The 14,278-nt window shown below is 40.4% G+C and overlaps 1 protein-coding gene across 3 annotated transcripts in view; it reads right to left on the reverse strand.

Moving 5' to 3' along the window:
• Positions 1–1,467: 1,467 nt before the first annotated feature.
• CTNND2 (catenin delta 2) overlaps positions 1,468–14,278 on the reverse strand; it is a 636,702-nt gene continuing 623,891 nt past the window's right edge. For all 3 annotated transcript variants that reach the window (XM_063130230.1, XM_063130228.1, XM_063130231.1), the window contains 2 exons: positions 8,637–8,710; positions 1,468–3,096 (listed from right to left, as the gene is read on the reverse strand). In XM_063130230.1, coding sequence (XP_062986300.1) covers positions 2,836–3,096; positions 8,637–8,710 — 335 coding nt within the window. In that variant the 3' untranslated portion in view covers positions 1,468–2,835. The remainder of the gene's footprint in view (positions 3,097–8,636; positions 8,711–14,278) is intronic.

A 14,278-nucleotide genomic window follows, 5' to 3' on the forward strand; every position in this document is an offset into this window, starting at 1 on the left:
CAATTAGTAGCATAACTTATATACCTGAACATCAGATTCTCCTACCATTTTTATTTGCCCCAAGCCATTCAGCTAACTAAGGATTACTGTATATCAGTTCTCCCAGAAAAGACCATGTTCCTTCTGCATTCACTGCTGCATCCAGGACTCTGCTGGTGTGAAATGTTATGTTGCAGTAGTTGTGGTCTGATTGTGCAAAGGCTGTGTATTGCATCACTAGCTGAATTATAATTAATATAATACAACGTAAAACCACAATGGAGATTTTTATACTTACCAATGATTGTCAAATGATGGACCTAGTTCCTCCCTATCTTCCTCTATTGTACCCCCAAAAATATATTGTTTACCATCGCTTTTATTATACCTAATTTTAAAATGTACAGAAGTAGAGTGTTTTTTTTGTTCTGTGGAGAGGGATAGGAAACAGATTAAAATCCAGGTTATTGTTCCAATCTCTCTATGACGCTCTGCACATTTGTTTCCTGCTCTGCCATAGTATTCAGATAGGTTGGCTTGCTGCAGTATTGTGCTCTTACTTTCCCTGGGGATGGGTATGAGCACAGGACCTCAGCTAGTAGATGTCCCAAGAGTGTCAATGGGGCTGATGTAATAAGGGTCTCAGCATGTCTCACCCAGTGTTCTAAGTGAGCAGGGCCTGCTCTGTGTACTTAAATATCTGGTAACACTCTGACCAGCATTTCTGGGTATGATGTGGAGATTTTACTGACCATGGCATCAATGGGAAAGTTCTTCCTCACAACAGAAACTCCCTGTGTGTGTACTGCAGCTTGTAGATCAAGGGTAATTTCCCTTCTTTCATTGGGAAACCGTGAAAGAGATCATAAAGGATGTCCCACTGAAGAATGAAAAAGCAAATTCCTAGACTTAGGACAGGGTAATCATGTGAGTCACCAATGGTCAGCTCATAGACCATGGGAGTTTCCACTGTAGAGAATATATTTTTTTAAAAATTGGACAAACGTCATGATGGAACAGTGTTGCCAGATTATCAGTTTGGGATCCTCTTACCACAGCCTCAAAATTTGTGTCGTTGTTTTGCTGGGTTTTTGTTTGTTTGTTTTAAAGCAGAACTTATTGGGCAGGGTTGAAGGAGAGGAAACACTCCAGCCTTCACCTACTTCATCACTGCGAACCCAGATGCTCAGAAATTTCTCACTTTAGGGAGCAGGGAATATCTTGGGTCCACCAAAACTAACCTAATGCAAAGGAGGTACAAGATTCCCCCTCTCCCCACTGCTTTCTTGCAAAATCCATCCACTTTTGCTTCTCTGATCAGAGGGAAGGCGCACACAATATACTTAGATAAATTGAGAAAGAAGAAGCTGTTTCTACCATACTCTACTGCCATTGCTATAGTGCCGATATAGGCGGCAGGAATATACAGCAACTCCCCCTTCCTTGGTTAGGGAAACAATTGCAATAGAGAGGAAAATATCACCCCTTCTCCAGCCATCTGGCACACTCTCCCAATCTCACTTTTGTTTGAGATGTTAGGAACTGCTACTGTGTTGCCCTCCTCCAAAACAGTTGGTAGCAGAATTATTGCTGCATTGAGCAAGCTGGAATGCCTGTTTTATTTGTGTACAGGCGTGCAAATGAAGGAGCCCCTAGATTCTCATACATAGATGAGAATTCTCTTATGTCTGGCAACACTGAGATGGAACATTGTTTATGCTACACAAACATACACACGGAATATTAAGCATACATGGAGACATACACACAAACATACGCCCACAAGCAAGAATGTGTATTTGGATGGAGGATTCTTGGAAATAGACATTCTTAGCAAATATGGATGACAGATCAATTGTAATTTATTTTCTTTTAACACTGTATCATCATAAAGAAAACTGGTATAAATGAAAAAATCTATTTCAAATATCTACATCTAAAATTTTAGGCAGTGAAAAAGCACTTCGTTGACAAGGAGTGTGGAATGATGAATGTTAATTGTCAGAAATTGCTGAATGCCTTTTTTTTTTAGTTGCCACAAACAAATTCACATATCAGAACGAACAATACTGCTAAATATTCCGTTTTTGTTTCTCTTGTTAAAACGCACTGGGGAAAAGAAAAGAAAAAATAATAATAAAAAAACAATCCCTCCCTCGCCCCTGGAAATTCATACATATTTCAAAGTTTTGAAATTGAAGCAATATTTAGAACCATAGATGAAGAAACACTGTGGCATTGGTGTAATATACACAATGCACTTCTCTTTCTCTCTCTCTCTCTTTTAAATCTGTAATGTACATCAAATACTTTACAACAATGCATTAACAAAAGGCAAGAAACATCTTGCTGTACAGAGGAAACCCCAAATGCAACTTGAAGCCTAGATTCACAATGGATGAGGAGAGGAAACAAAGTGTGAGAAGCTGTCCCCCGTAAGGTTTGTAAACTGTTCATTTTCTTGTGCTTAACTCCGGACGCACTTCGGCTGTTCTACCTTCCCATTGCCTTCAGCCACATTCAATGTACAGCACTATTTGTTTTTAAACTCTACATACAAGGTCAACTGTATAGTTGTCCCCCCCCCCACAATATATTTCTATATCTATATATAAAGAGAGAGACAGGATTATATAGATACAGAAATAGATATACATTTCTCCCTTGCTAATGACACTCCCGTGCTTAACTTCCAATCCTTTTAGCCATCTAAAGTATCTTAATTTTTCCACACTGATTATCAGGGCCTTCCTATGGAACAGGCTTTAACAAACTAAATTTGCAGGAAAAGAATGTCTCGTGGTATGCATGCACATGCACAGTTCCTGGAGCTTTTTTTTTTTTCTTGCCCAAATCTCAAACCCAGGAATCCGGAGATGCTGGATAGTGGCTTGTTTCATAATTGAGTTCACTGTAGGGCCGGGCAGCTGAATAGAAGTCGACGTAGTTGCCGGTGGACTTGAGTCCCAGATGCATATTGTACTCGCTTGCAGGTGGACGGTGATGCACTTGGTCCTCAAAGAAGGACTCGTCATAGTTTCTTGTTGAATTCTGAAATGGCTGATATGGTTCGTAATCCTTTCTAGTGGGCTCCTGTGGAACTGGCTGTGTTGAAACCTATCAACAGAACAATAAGCCTCAGCTTGTTAGGTAAGACTGTAACGACGGGAGACAGACTGCCACAGATACAATGGTTCCACTTCAGTGCTGCTTATTAGGCTGGCAATATAAATGCTTCCAGCATTTCAGCGGCTACATAAAACATCTCTTTAGTCCTCCTGAATTAATTCTACTGTTTTGCTTGATCTTTCTAAAATGATTGCTTTGCATTTGCATTTATTACTGCGCCTAATAGATGTTTTGCTTAAAGAGATGAGTAAAGAGCAAAGACTCTGATGACTTACAGCTTTGAAATAATAGTGTGCTTCACCCAGAGTTCTGGATCTGCCATATACCAGGGGTGGGGAGCAGTCCCATCCATGGGCCAAATGCAGGCCTGCAATCACTGGGGCCTTAACTAGACCTAAGGTTTATCCCGGGATCATCCCGGAGTTGTCCCTGCCAGCTCCTGGGATCCCGTGTGTGTCATTTACATGAACTGGGATGACCCCGGGATAATCCTGGGATAGACCTTAAGTCTAGCTAAGGCCTGGGTCTTGCAGTCTTGTTGCAAAATAACCAACCAACCCAGGCATAGTTCTCTTCTTTGCTAAAAAGACTGGGGTTTTTTCGCTCTTTTTTTTTTTGTGGCAATTGATGTATCACCTGGTCTCACGATCCTGCTGTTTTACAATGTTGGTTGGATTGATGGTATTACCTCAATTTATTATCTGTTTGTATTTTAATTTGATGTTCACCATTTTGGGGGCCTTCAGGACAAAAAACAGCAAACAAATAGTGATGATCATAATGATGACTACTACTAACTTACTCTTGCTATTTTACTTGAGGCTTTAATTTTGACAAGGCCTGATTTAATATAATCCAGATGTAAAGATGCTTTTTTTGTCGTTTAAAACTGGTAAAACGTAATTCACCCTATCGATAATGCTGCCAGAATAGGGTTTTGTTTTGTTTTTTTAAAAAAATTGCACTCTGTCTCTATTCCAGAGTAAGGCTGGGAGTGTCTTTCAGCCAGACGGCTGAATTCATGTTTAGAGAAGTGGGTGGGTCTGACGGCAAAAGGTGCAGGGCCAAAGGCAACAGGGGTGGGGACAAATACAAAAAATACCAGTATCTTGTAGTTTTTAAAAAACTCCTGCCAGTAACTGAGGGCTTCTCTACACCAGGGTTTTGACCTGAATCTTTACTGGGGCTTCTGCTTCCAGTTTCTTTGAAAGATCTCCTTTACATGCTTTTTCTCAGGGATTTCCTTTCTCTTGAAGTTCTATACGTTCATTATACAGCCACTAGATGGCACTGTAGTACATGCATCATACTTCTAGAAAAAATCGCTGGACTTTCCCCAATGTTAAAAAAAAAAGGGAGATAAAGGTTATAAAGCATGGGAGAGGCCCTGGAGGTTGGTGTCCCCACACTTACGTGACTGACCAATCACATATGCATGATAAAAGCCTTTTGTAGTGATGCTGCAAGCCTTAGGAGAGACATTTCAACCTTTTACAACGGGGAAAAACCTGCACAAAAGCTGAGAAACCACTAAATGATTAATGGTTGGTGGAAAGGGGAAGGGTATGTGGCCAGTGGGGAACTCCCTAGGGCCAGATTTGGCCCCTGGCTCTGATGTTCCCTAGCCCTGCTTGTGCATCCCTGGAGTGTAAGCTGGTTGGAGTCCTAACCTAGGGACTCAGACAGAGGCAGTTATGGGCCTTATCACTGCTGGACTGTAGCACCACCCATATAATGGCCTGAGACCATACCACTGCTCTTCAGTTTAGCCGGACCAAGTGATCTGAGGATCCAGACACGAGCCTGGTTTTGTCCCTCAGCCTGAGCAACTTGTTGCAAAGCAGTCACACAGACTGCCTCAACATCAGTCTCCTTTGGAACTCTACCCTTGGCTCAGCCTTTGGCCCTTGATATACATGCTCCTGCCTTGAATTTGCTTTTTTGGCTCAATTATATGTAAAATATAATTAGTTTGGGTGTTCGTAGTTTTAGTATAAGCATGTACTTACTACGCTTTTATCCTTTTAAAAGAAAAATCCAGCTTGTGTGATTTTATTTTATTTTAGATCTCGGGTAAATAATCACACCTAATTACCTTTGTACCATATGGTGGAAGGGAAGAACAACAAAGATTCTTGTGACATCTTAAATATGAACAGAAGGAGGGGAAAAAACCCATTCTAGGTTGAAATTGTTTCAACTCATACAGGGACACCCAGGAAGTTTTGGGCCATAGTTAAATGGGGAAGTTATCGTAAGGAGAAGTCACCACAGTCTCCTAAGGAGGTGGTGAAATGTGTAAGGATATTTAACCAGCCATATCTCTTAGACCCTTTCATGTTGACAACTGAGGGAAGAGAGGACAGCGAAATGGACATCCCCATCTCCTCCTCCCAATGGCAGCCGCTCCAGCACCCTCAAAATGATACACAGCAAGTCAGGACATCCTGCTGAATGGGGTGAGGTATGGTGTGTGGGGGAGAGGGGTATCCCCCCAAATTGGGTAGAGTGACCTCCTGTGAACAGAGCCTGTCCCCTCTCAGAAGGTCCCTTCTCACAGAAGATAGGTCCTGGGTCCAACCCACCATCCCTCCAACAAATGGCTGAATATCATCTTGTTTCCATAATTTACTAGGGCAGGGTGGGAAAAGTTCAGCATTGCGAACGAGCCCAATTCAAGGTGCTGGTTTTAACCTATAAAGCCTTACACGGTTTGGGACCACAATACCTGACGGAATGCCTCTCCCGATGTGTATATACCCAGTCACGGTTCAACATCTAAGGTCCTCCTCCGGGTACCTACTCCAAGAGGGACAGGGCCTTTTCGGTGGTGGCCCCCAGACTTGGAACGATCTCCCTGACGAGGCTCACCTGGCGCCAATGCTGCTATTTTTCCGGTGCCAGGTTAAGCCTTTCTTCTTTGCCCAGGCATATGGCAGCACATCTTAATCACCCACATGTTTATTTTTAACGGTTTTTAATGCTTTATGTATGTATGTTCTGCATTCTAGAATTTTAAATTTTGCATACTCGTTCCTATCTCAATTTTAGAATTTCTGTAAGCCGCCCAGAGAGCTCTAGCTATGGGGGCAATATATAAATAAATAAACAAGCAATGAATTGTATTTCAGTAATTACGATTCCTCTAGAATTACTGGAGGTATATTAATACAATTAGTTTTCCAGGAAAGCATAAAAACCAATAATCAGAAAGTATTTTTCTTTCTCTACAGAAAACCTGTGAGAAGCAAGTGATTATATACAGTACTTCCTTCTTACTGGAATGGGATGAGGAAAATAGAGAAAGCAAAGCTTAGTTATTAACGTTAGAAATCGTCTCATTATTTCTTCTGCTGGGACTTGTAACCAGTGGTGGCTGGTGCTCACAGGAGCTGGTGGGGCTGAGGACAGGGTCAATGGGGACAGAGGTCACCAGAGACAGAATAATCCTTTAAATAGCACCCATACCACAGAAAGGGAGAACTGAGGTACATTAACTTTAAGATCATCAGTGCAAATTGGTGAGGAATAATTAACATAGCCACACAAAAGCACTTATTTAGACCCATATTCATCTGTACCAACAACTCCCATTGCACAGAGAATAAAGTGACTTTAAATTCATTAATGAAAAATAGTAGGGAAGAATCCACACAAAACGAGGATGATATCCTCAGGGCCACACAGAAAAGCATCCAAAATCCATCTCTTTACAAGTAACTCAGAAGTAAGAATGGTTGGATTACTCGGGACCAAGCATGGGCCGCAAGTTCTGAACATGCAAAATCCACCCTGTCCACATCCACAGGACCTCTCAAAAGGAAAGCGGCCATTTAACCGTCTAGGCGACTTTTACTTTCATGAGCAAAATAGAGGTCTGGAGAGGGACTGGGTGTCTGCAGGATTAAAGCAGTCATTTTGAAGCCATATTGATATGCAAAGAACTCAGATTCCACAGAAGTCAGATTTTAAGGCATAAGAAAAATGCCTGAGAGGTTTGTAAGGCAATCCAAGTGCCACAACAAGGCTTAAAAAAAGAGCACCAACTCCCTCCAGACAGATTTTTTAAAAACAACAAATAAATAAAAATTAAGAAGAGATTAAAATCCCTCCCCCGCCTCTCCTGACTGATGGTGAGGAGGGTCTGGATTTGATGGGGCATAAACACAATTCACTTACTAAGATTTGTGCTTACAATCTTATATACACTTACCTGGGAGTAATTTCAGTTGAAAACAATGGAACATGTCTAGGATAGCAGTATTAATAAATCTGACACACACACACATACAGAGGCTGGTCACCCACTCTGGACTAAACACAGACAGCTGATCCTCACCATTTTTCTGTAGTGTAAACACACAGGAGGCTGATCCAGTGTGGGCAATCGCATGCGGGTAGGGGAGGCATACATCTTCTCACCCAGCCACTGTTTTTTTTATATAGGAAGAGTGGTTGGGATCAAGCCCTCACACATTTACACTATAGTAAAATGGTGAGGATCCCCTTTCAAATAAATTATAAATAAGATAATTTCCAATTCACTCACTGTACAGTAAGTCCAGACAGCGGGACTCCTGTCTCTCCACCATTTATGATGCCTGCTGTTGCAATATGCTAAACTCAATGCCCATTTCATAGAATCATAGAATTGTGGAGTTGGAAAGGGACCACAAGGATCATCAAGTCCAACCCTCCACAATGTGCAGAAAAACCAATTAAATCATCCATGAGAGGTGGCTGTCCAGCCTCTTCTTAAAAACTTCCAGAGATGGAGAACCCACAACCTCTGTAGGTAGACTGTTCCACTGTTGTACAGATCTTACTGTCAGGACATTTTCCCTTATATTTAATTGGAATCTAGGTAGCTAAAGTATTTCTTTCCTAAAGTATTTCTTGGTGGTCTCTTACATGCCCATATTTGGCAACCAGGCAAGTTGGGATTCCCAATGGTCTGCCTGTTGCCTGAATAAACAACTGAGGAAGGAGCAAAAAGACTGCACAGTGGCTCAGTTCCTTTGCACATGTGTAATGACACTGCTGAATGTCATTCACAAATCAGGAGAGAGGTGTGTGTACCTGCTGCTGACAGTAGTAACAAAATTGCATTGTGGAGGTAAGAACCCATAAAACATTTTGAACTGTTATTGTCTGGTGTTGGGCTGGGGAGTTTGCAGGCGGGAGACATAAGTGGGCCTCTGCCCTCCCATACCCTAATGGACCCATCAGCTCTGCTTGTAACTACTCATTTTACCTTATTAATTTCATAGGGATGGATCCAGAGGTTAGCCATGACTAAATTATCCCACTTTTAAAATTTTGTGTGGATCTGACCCATATTATTTTCAAACTAATGCCATGTGAAAAATATAATCGCTTCCATCTGGGATTCTATCAGAATGTTTCAATGTTTGCACAAAACTGTCTTGTGTGCCCCAAGTGCCTTGATTCAAACAGAAATACATCATTACATTCCCTTTAGTTTCTGTTCTGTTTCAAAAATCCATTAAGTTGCCTTGGCTACATACCTGGTTGTGTTTAATATCTTCAGCAGGTGCACCATAAGAATTTCTGTACAAAGTAGAGATTCCAGTGTTCTGAGCTAAAGGTGAGAGAAAAAGGAATTACTTCACCAAACAAAATGTCAACTCTGTGTGCAGCAGTGGGGTGGTGGGAAAGAAGCCGATTCTGTGTTAAACCAGCAAGTATCATAATGCCTTTATTAGCAATCTGTTGTGCAGTCACTTTTAGAACACTGTGTACCATTCTGATAGCCCCGTCACAATACAGGCAGCTGAAATGATGAATGGCTAAACATCATGGGTCTTTTCTTGTTTGTTTAGGAAAATGACCATTAAATGGGGACATGATGGAGATGTATGATTATTTGATTATTATGTTATGATACAAGTATTATTATTTTTTTGCTTCTTCTCTAATAGTAAAAATTGGGGTCACTCACTGAATTTATTTGACAGAAGATACAGGATGTTCTTATTCTCACAGCACATATTTAATGTATGGAATTCATCATGAAAGAATACCACATTATCACCATTAGGGAAGGCAACAGAAACATTAGAGCGATTCAAGTAACAACTTTTACAAGTACACAAACCACTTGTGATCACACAAAACGTCGTTTTTAAAAGAGCACATGAATCACTCATTAAAGTCAAAGGTGTGGTCTTTTTCTGTGTGGGGGACAGCATCCTGACTGGGAAAGATCATACCCTGAGAATTCTGGGCAAATGTGATTGAGATGGGTGTGCTTCGTTCCTTGAATATATCCGTAAGTCTAGCTGCTTATGCTGCCACATGAGCTACCGCTGATGCTAACTTCAGAACCTGCAGGATTTCTTGGTAACTGTAACCAAGACAAACATCCATTAAATGCTGTTTTACAATGGCTTGGTATGAAGTATCAAATCCTTATGACCTTACTTGATGAATATGTTTTTTGCACATATTAATCTTGCAGTCTTAGAATATCTTGTTCCACACAATTACTTTCTTAAGCTAGCATTTCTATTGCAAGAAAATCAATGTTTCCAGTATTTAAGCTATATTTGTTAAATGGAAAACTAAATTGCTCTCTTCCCATTAAATGTCAATAACTGCATGGACTGTTGCTGAATGAGTGGTACTTCTCATGCAGTTTCGGTGATGTAACTGGTGACACATTAAAACTCTTTCCCCATGGCATTTTGTGAACGTTGCAGAATTTTTATTTTATTGAGTTTTAACCACAATTTTTTAAAGGTCATTGATTCCTCCACTATAACACTCATACATGGTAGTACTCATGTAGTAATACTTCTTAAAGAGGGAAATGCCAGAAAGGCAACTCTGTCTACACTGGAGTAATGATTTGCAATTTTGTGGTCCTTTCCCTTACTTTTCAGAATTTAGTTTGGATTTTGTCCACTTCCTCAACTTTGAAGTGTACATCTTGGAGAAAAACTAGCCCTCATTACATTTTGTGAGGACAAGGTTTAGATTTTCTAGTACTCTAAAAAGGCCGTTATACATGTCCCACTAAGAAAAAAATAAGCATGACTGTTGCCGGGGAAGGCTCCTTAGTGCTTCTTTTTTATTTTGACCAGTCTGAAATCACATCAGGTATTAGTCTGTAAGGTAGATCTGAGAGCATGCAAGCCAAATGCATTGGATCCATGCTTATCTCAGTTGGTACAAATCCAATTGGGAGGACTGGATGTTAGATGTTTCAATTTAGTCACTGATGAACTCTTCCTCAAATATAAACATTAAATTAATACATATTGCTGTTCTTTCTTTTTTGGGCAAGCTTGTAGAACAGGTGTCTGCCTCTACAGTTCCATTGATTCCTAAATCCTTGGCAGTCTCAAAGGTTGACCTGTGTATGACACATGAGCTTTGGCTTTGATGACTGATCTTCATTTATAATTTAAGAGGAATTTTTTATCTTATTGGTTTTGCTAGATTTTTCAGGGCCTATGAAACTGTTGACTATGAATTGTTGATGATGAGGCCGTGGAACTCGACAGGCATTCCTTGCGGGGAAATCATAGAGGCTTGTAATCAAAACTGCATGTCAACTTCCTGAGACCTCTGTTTGGAGGTCAGCCAGGGTTCAGTCTTGTTTTCCCTTCTGCCCAATGTGTATGTTAGTCCACTTTATGAGAGTGCTTGGAAATTTGGAGTGAGATGTCATCAATATAATGATGAAATTGGTAAGTTTAGCTGACACAGATGCTGCAGTCTTGATACTTCCTTTGTGTAAAGCTGAATCTATAGAAGATTAAACAAATATGTCTGGTGAATTGGAGCGGCTGTACATCTAAACACATCACTGATAATGGTGGCACCACATCTTGTTTCGAGGGAATTTGGAATGAAACATTCAAATTCACTCATGTATTGATGAGAGTGTAGTTGTGTTTGATATCTTTACGACCACATATATCCTGATATCTTTGGCCAAGCAATTTGGCCCAAGTGCAAATGATCAGTCGAAGGGGATTTTAAAAAAGGCTCACAAAGCTGAGGCTTTATATTATACTTTATTGAACCATTTTTATGTTTGGTTGATCCCGTTTCCTTTTCACGCTTGTTGTGGTTCTTTGTCAAGGTGATGTATACATTTCACAGACAAACAGAATAATTTTTCTTTCATTTATTCTTCCCCTTCTCTTCGGATGAGGCTTTATTTGATGCAGTAATAACTTGCCCTGAGCTCAGTTGAGGTAACCTGAAAAAGCAAATAAGACTTGTGATCTTTCTTCTCAATCAGACACCATGAACTATTGTAGATTACATTATTTTTGGCTTGGTTGTCTAAGCTTATCTATCATAGAGAGCTGGATATCTGGTAGGGCAACAATGAAGCTAATGGTTGTGTAGCAGTGTTTGTATCCTGCTAAAATGTAGTAAGTGTGGAAGAGGCAGAGAGAGAACCTCAGGCAAAAAAAAGAAAAAGTGGGGTATGAAAAGAGAGAGAGAGATTTCCTTAAATCAAAAAATCAACTTAAAAAGTAGGAAAAGGTGTTGTCTTACTTGCCTTTGCCAGAAAATTGCTCAATAAACTTGCTTGTACTGCAACTATTACAAAGCAGCAATATATCTGTGTGGCCTTCTGTCTTGTTAGATTAGATTCTGACAAGCAAGGATGTCCCTATGGCTGTATATATAGCAACTAAGCCTATACTGTTCTCCACAACCCAAGCATGAATTTCAGGCACAGTGATTGAGCAAGTGGCAAAAAAGCACAAATGGGAGCAGAGCCAAACATAAGACCTGCTTCACACATTTAAGTTTTAGGTGTTTACATAAGATGTAAAGTGTGAACATGACAAAAACTTGCATTATTATAGATACCCCCGTCAAGGAACTGGAATTGGCTGTGTAATGTGTGAAGTGATCCTTTCTTACTGTCAGACACTGAAAAACAACACCAGAGTACAATACCTTGTCAAAATGTAGACCTTGTCTTTTTGGGAGTTCTTCACAAATTCTTCTAGTTCTTGATGAATCAAATGTACTGAAGAGTGAAGGGATCATGTACTCCACAATGGCCTTACGATTTGGTTTCCTGCTTGTCTATATTTTGTTTCATTTTTTGGCTCCACGAACTGAAACCTGGTGAAAACCTGAAGGGTTTGGCAATCTGTAGCAAATTTTGTTAGATCCTAAATGCAGCAACTTTGCTGTTGAACAAGCAGCTTATACTGACAGCTCTTGAGAGATTTGATTCTTGAACTATACAGAATCTCTGCAAGAAAAAAACTATCAAGCATAATGTTATAAACACTTATTACTTTTGTTAATATTTGTAAATACTTTTTTGCACCCGTTTCCTCCATGTCTCATCCTTTATTTCCTTCCCCATGCTTACACTTTGCTAATTGTTCACCTGGAATCTCCTCTCACAGCTGCCCTATTTAGACAACCACCTATTATACACCTTCTGTGTACCTGTCTTTATGTATGTCCATACCCGGATGGCAGAGAAATTCTCATCCCTTTCTTAAGTAAAGTATTGCCATTCCCACGGTTACTCCTTCATCTATCTAGCCTTTTTGTTTTATTTTGGTTTCAATCCCCCACATCTCGTCTTCTTTTTTTACTAAACAGATTTTTTTAAAACTGAAAAGTGAATGGCTTCAACTTAAAATTGTATCTGTGCACAAACTAATGAAACTGCTCAAACTACTGAAACTGTGCAATGTATTTCTACGTCTTTATTGTTTCCTGTTTAAGTTACATTTACAAGTTACAAAGAAAATTGTGCCTGCAGAGAGGAATGGATGCTGAACCACCACAGTGCTTGGTGAGCAGCAGACCGCTATCAGATTAAGTAGCCACCATTGGAAATAGTTTGGTGACAAATGGTCAGGGATGTCAGCATGTTAATAGTGAAAGCCCAGTAATGCTTAGCCCGACAGATAGGTGAAATGTTGGGGCGGTGCAGGGGGGAGAATGGCATCATGCAGAGGCTAATGCAGATTGTTAACTAACTTTAGACACCCACAAAACCATGGATTTAAATCCTCCCAAATTACAGGCTAATCAGGAAGCCTAAAGCTCCCAAGGCCTCTTAAGAAGCCCGCATTCAGAGAATCACAAGTGGGACCTGCAACAAAACACTGCAGTGTGGAGTGCTCCAATTCAGGATTCCAGCTCCTCCCCAGGAAATCCCATTTCCCCTTGCCCCTGGTTTTCCATTTCTCTCCACATCAATCAGTTGGCATTCTGTACCTACTGACCATGCTCAGTATTCATTGAACTCTTTTAGGTCCATCTCCCCTTTAGAGTTCTTTTTAAAGAACTTTTTTTTTTGCTTTGCCAGTCTTTGGGTTCCCTGAGCCTACTGGTACCTTTCTCCTGCACATAAAATGTACCATTTTGGCAAAAGGATGCACAACCAGAGAATGAGTCCACAACAGGATAGGTGCCATCTCTCATTTTTTTCTTATCGAAGCCCAATCCGTGACAGATGTAAGTGCATAAGAAGAGTAAGAGGTCAAGCCTACAATCTCTCCCCCTTTAAACCCTGGAGCAGGTTTTGTGAGTTCTCTGCCAAATCCACTCGTCCACTGTCTTGTCCCTCCCGCAACAGCAGCTGAGTTGGGGAACGTGGGATGTTCCTCCAGGGAAACAATTTAGACAGGGAAGAACCACCTTGATGTATGGATATCTCTTTTGCACAGCACAGCACACCCTGTCCCCTACAGAGGAGTGTCACTTTTCAGAAAGCAATTCAAACTTCTGGCCTGAAATATTCAGCAGCAAACACTGCTGTATAATTAAGCTGCTTCTGAAAGGTTTTGTAAGAAAGAAAAGCATTTAATTAAGGTGTAAGATGTGACAAAAGAGAGGAGAGAGAAATTATACTCCCTAAGGATAAGGAAAAGCTGTGATAACAGAAAAGGAAAGAAACAAAGTAAGAGTGGTCACATACTGATCTAATGTACAGGGGACCAGTTATTCCAATTCCTGCCAAGCCAAAGCAATAGCTAGAAATCATTACATATGCTCAAACAAGACAGTACTGTGAAACCAAAATGGGTAGTGCAAGTTATGTTTACATCCTTCTGTTTGGAAAAAAATGATGTTATTAAACCAGATAAAACCTCTTTTCCCAGTGGAGGAAAGATACCAGGATTAGAATGCAAACTTCAGTCTTATA

The sequence above is a fragment of the Elgaria multicarinata genome, chromosome 7, assembly GCF_023053635.1.
Source record: "Elgaria multicarinata webbii isolate HBS135686 ecotype San Diego chromosome 7, rElgMul1.1.pri, whole genome shotgun sequence".
In the NCBI taxonomy this organism is placed as follows: domain Eukaryota; kingdom Metazoa; phylum Chordata; class Lepidosauria; order Squamata; family Anguidae; genus Elgaria; species Elgaria multicarinata.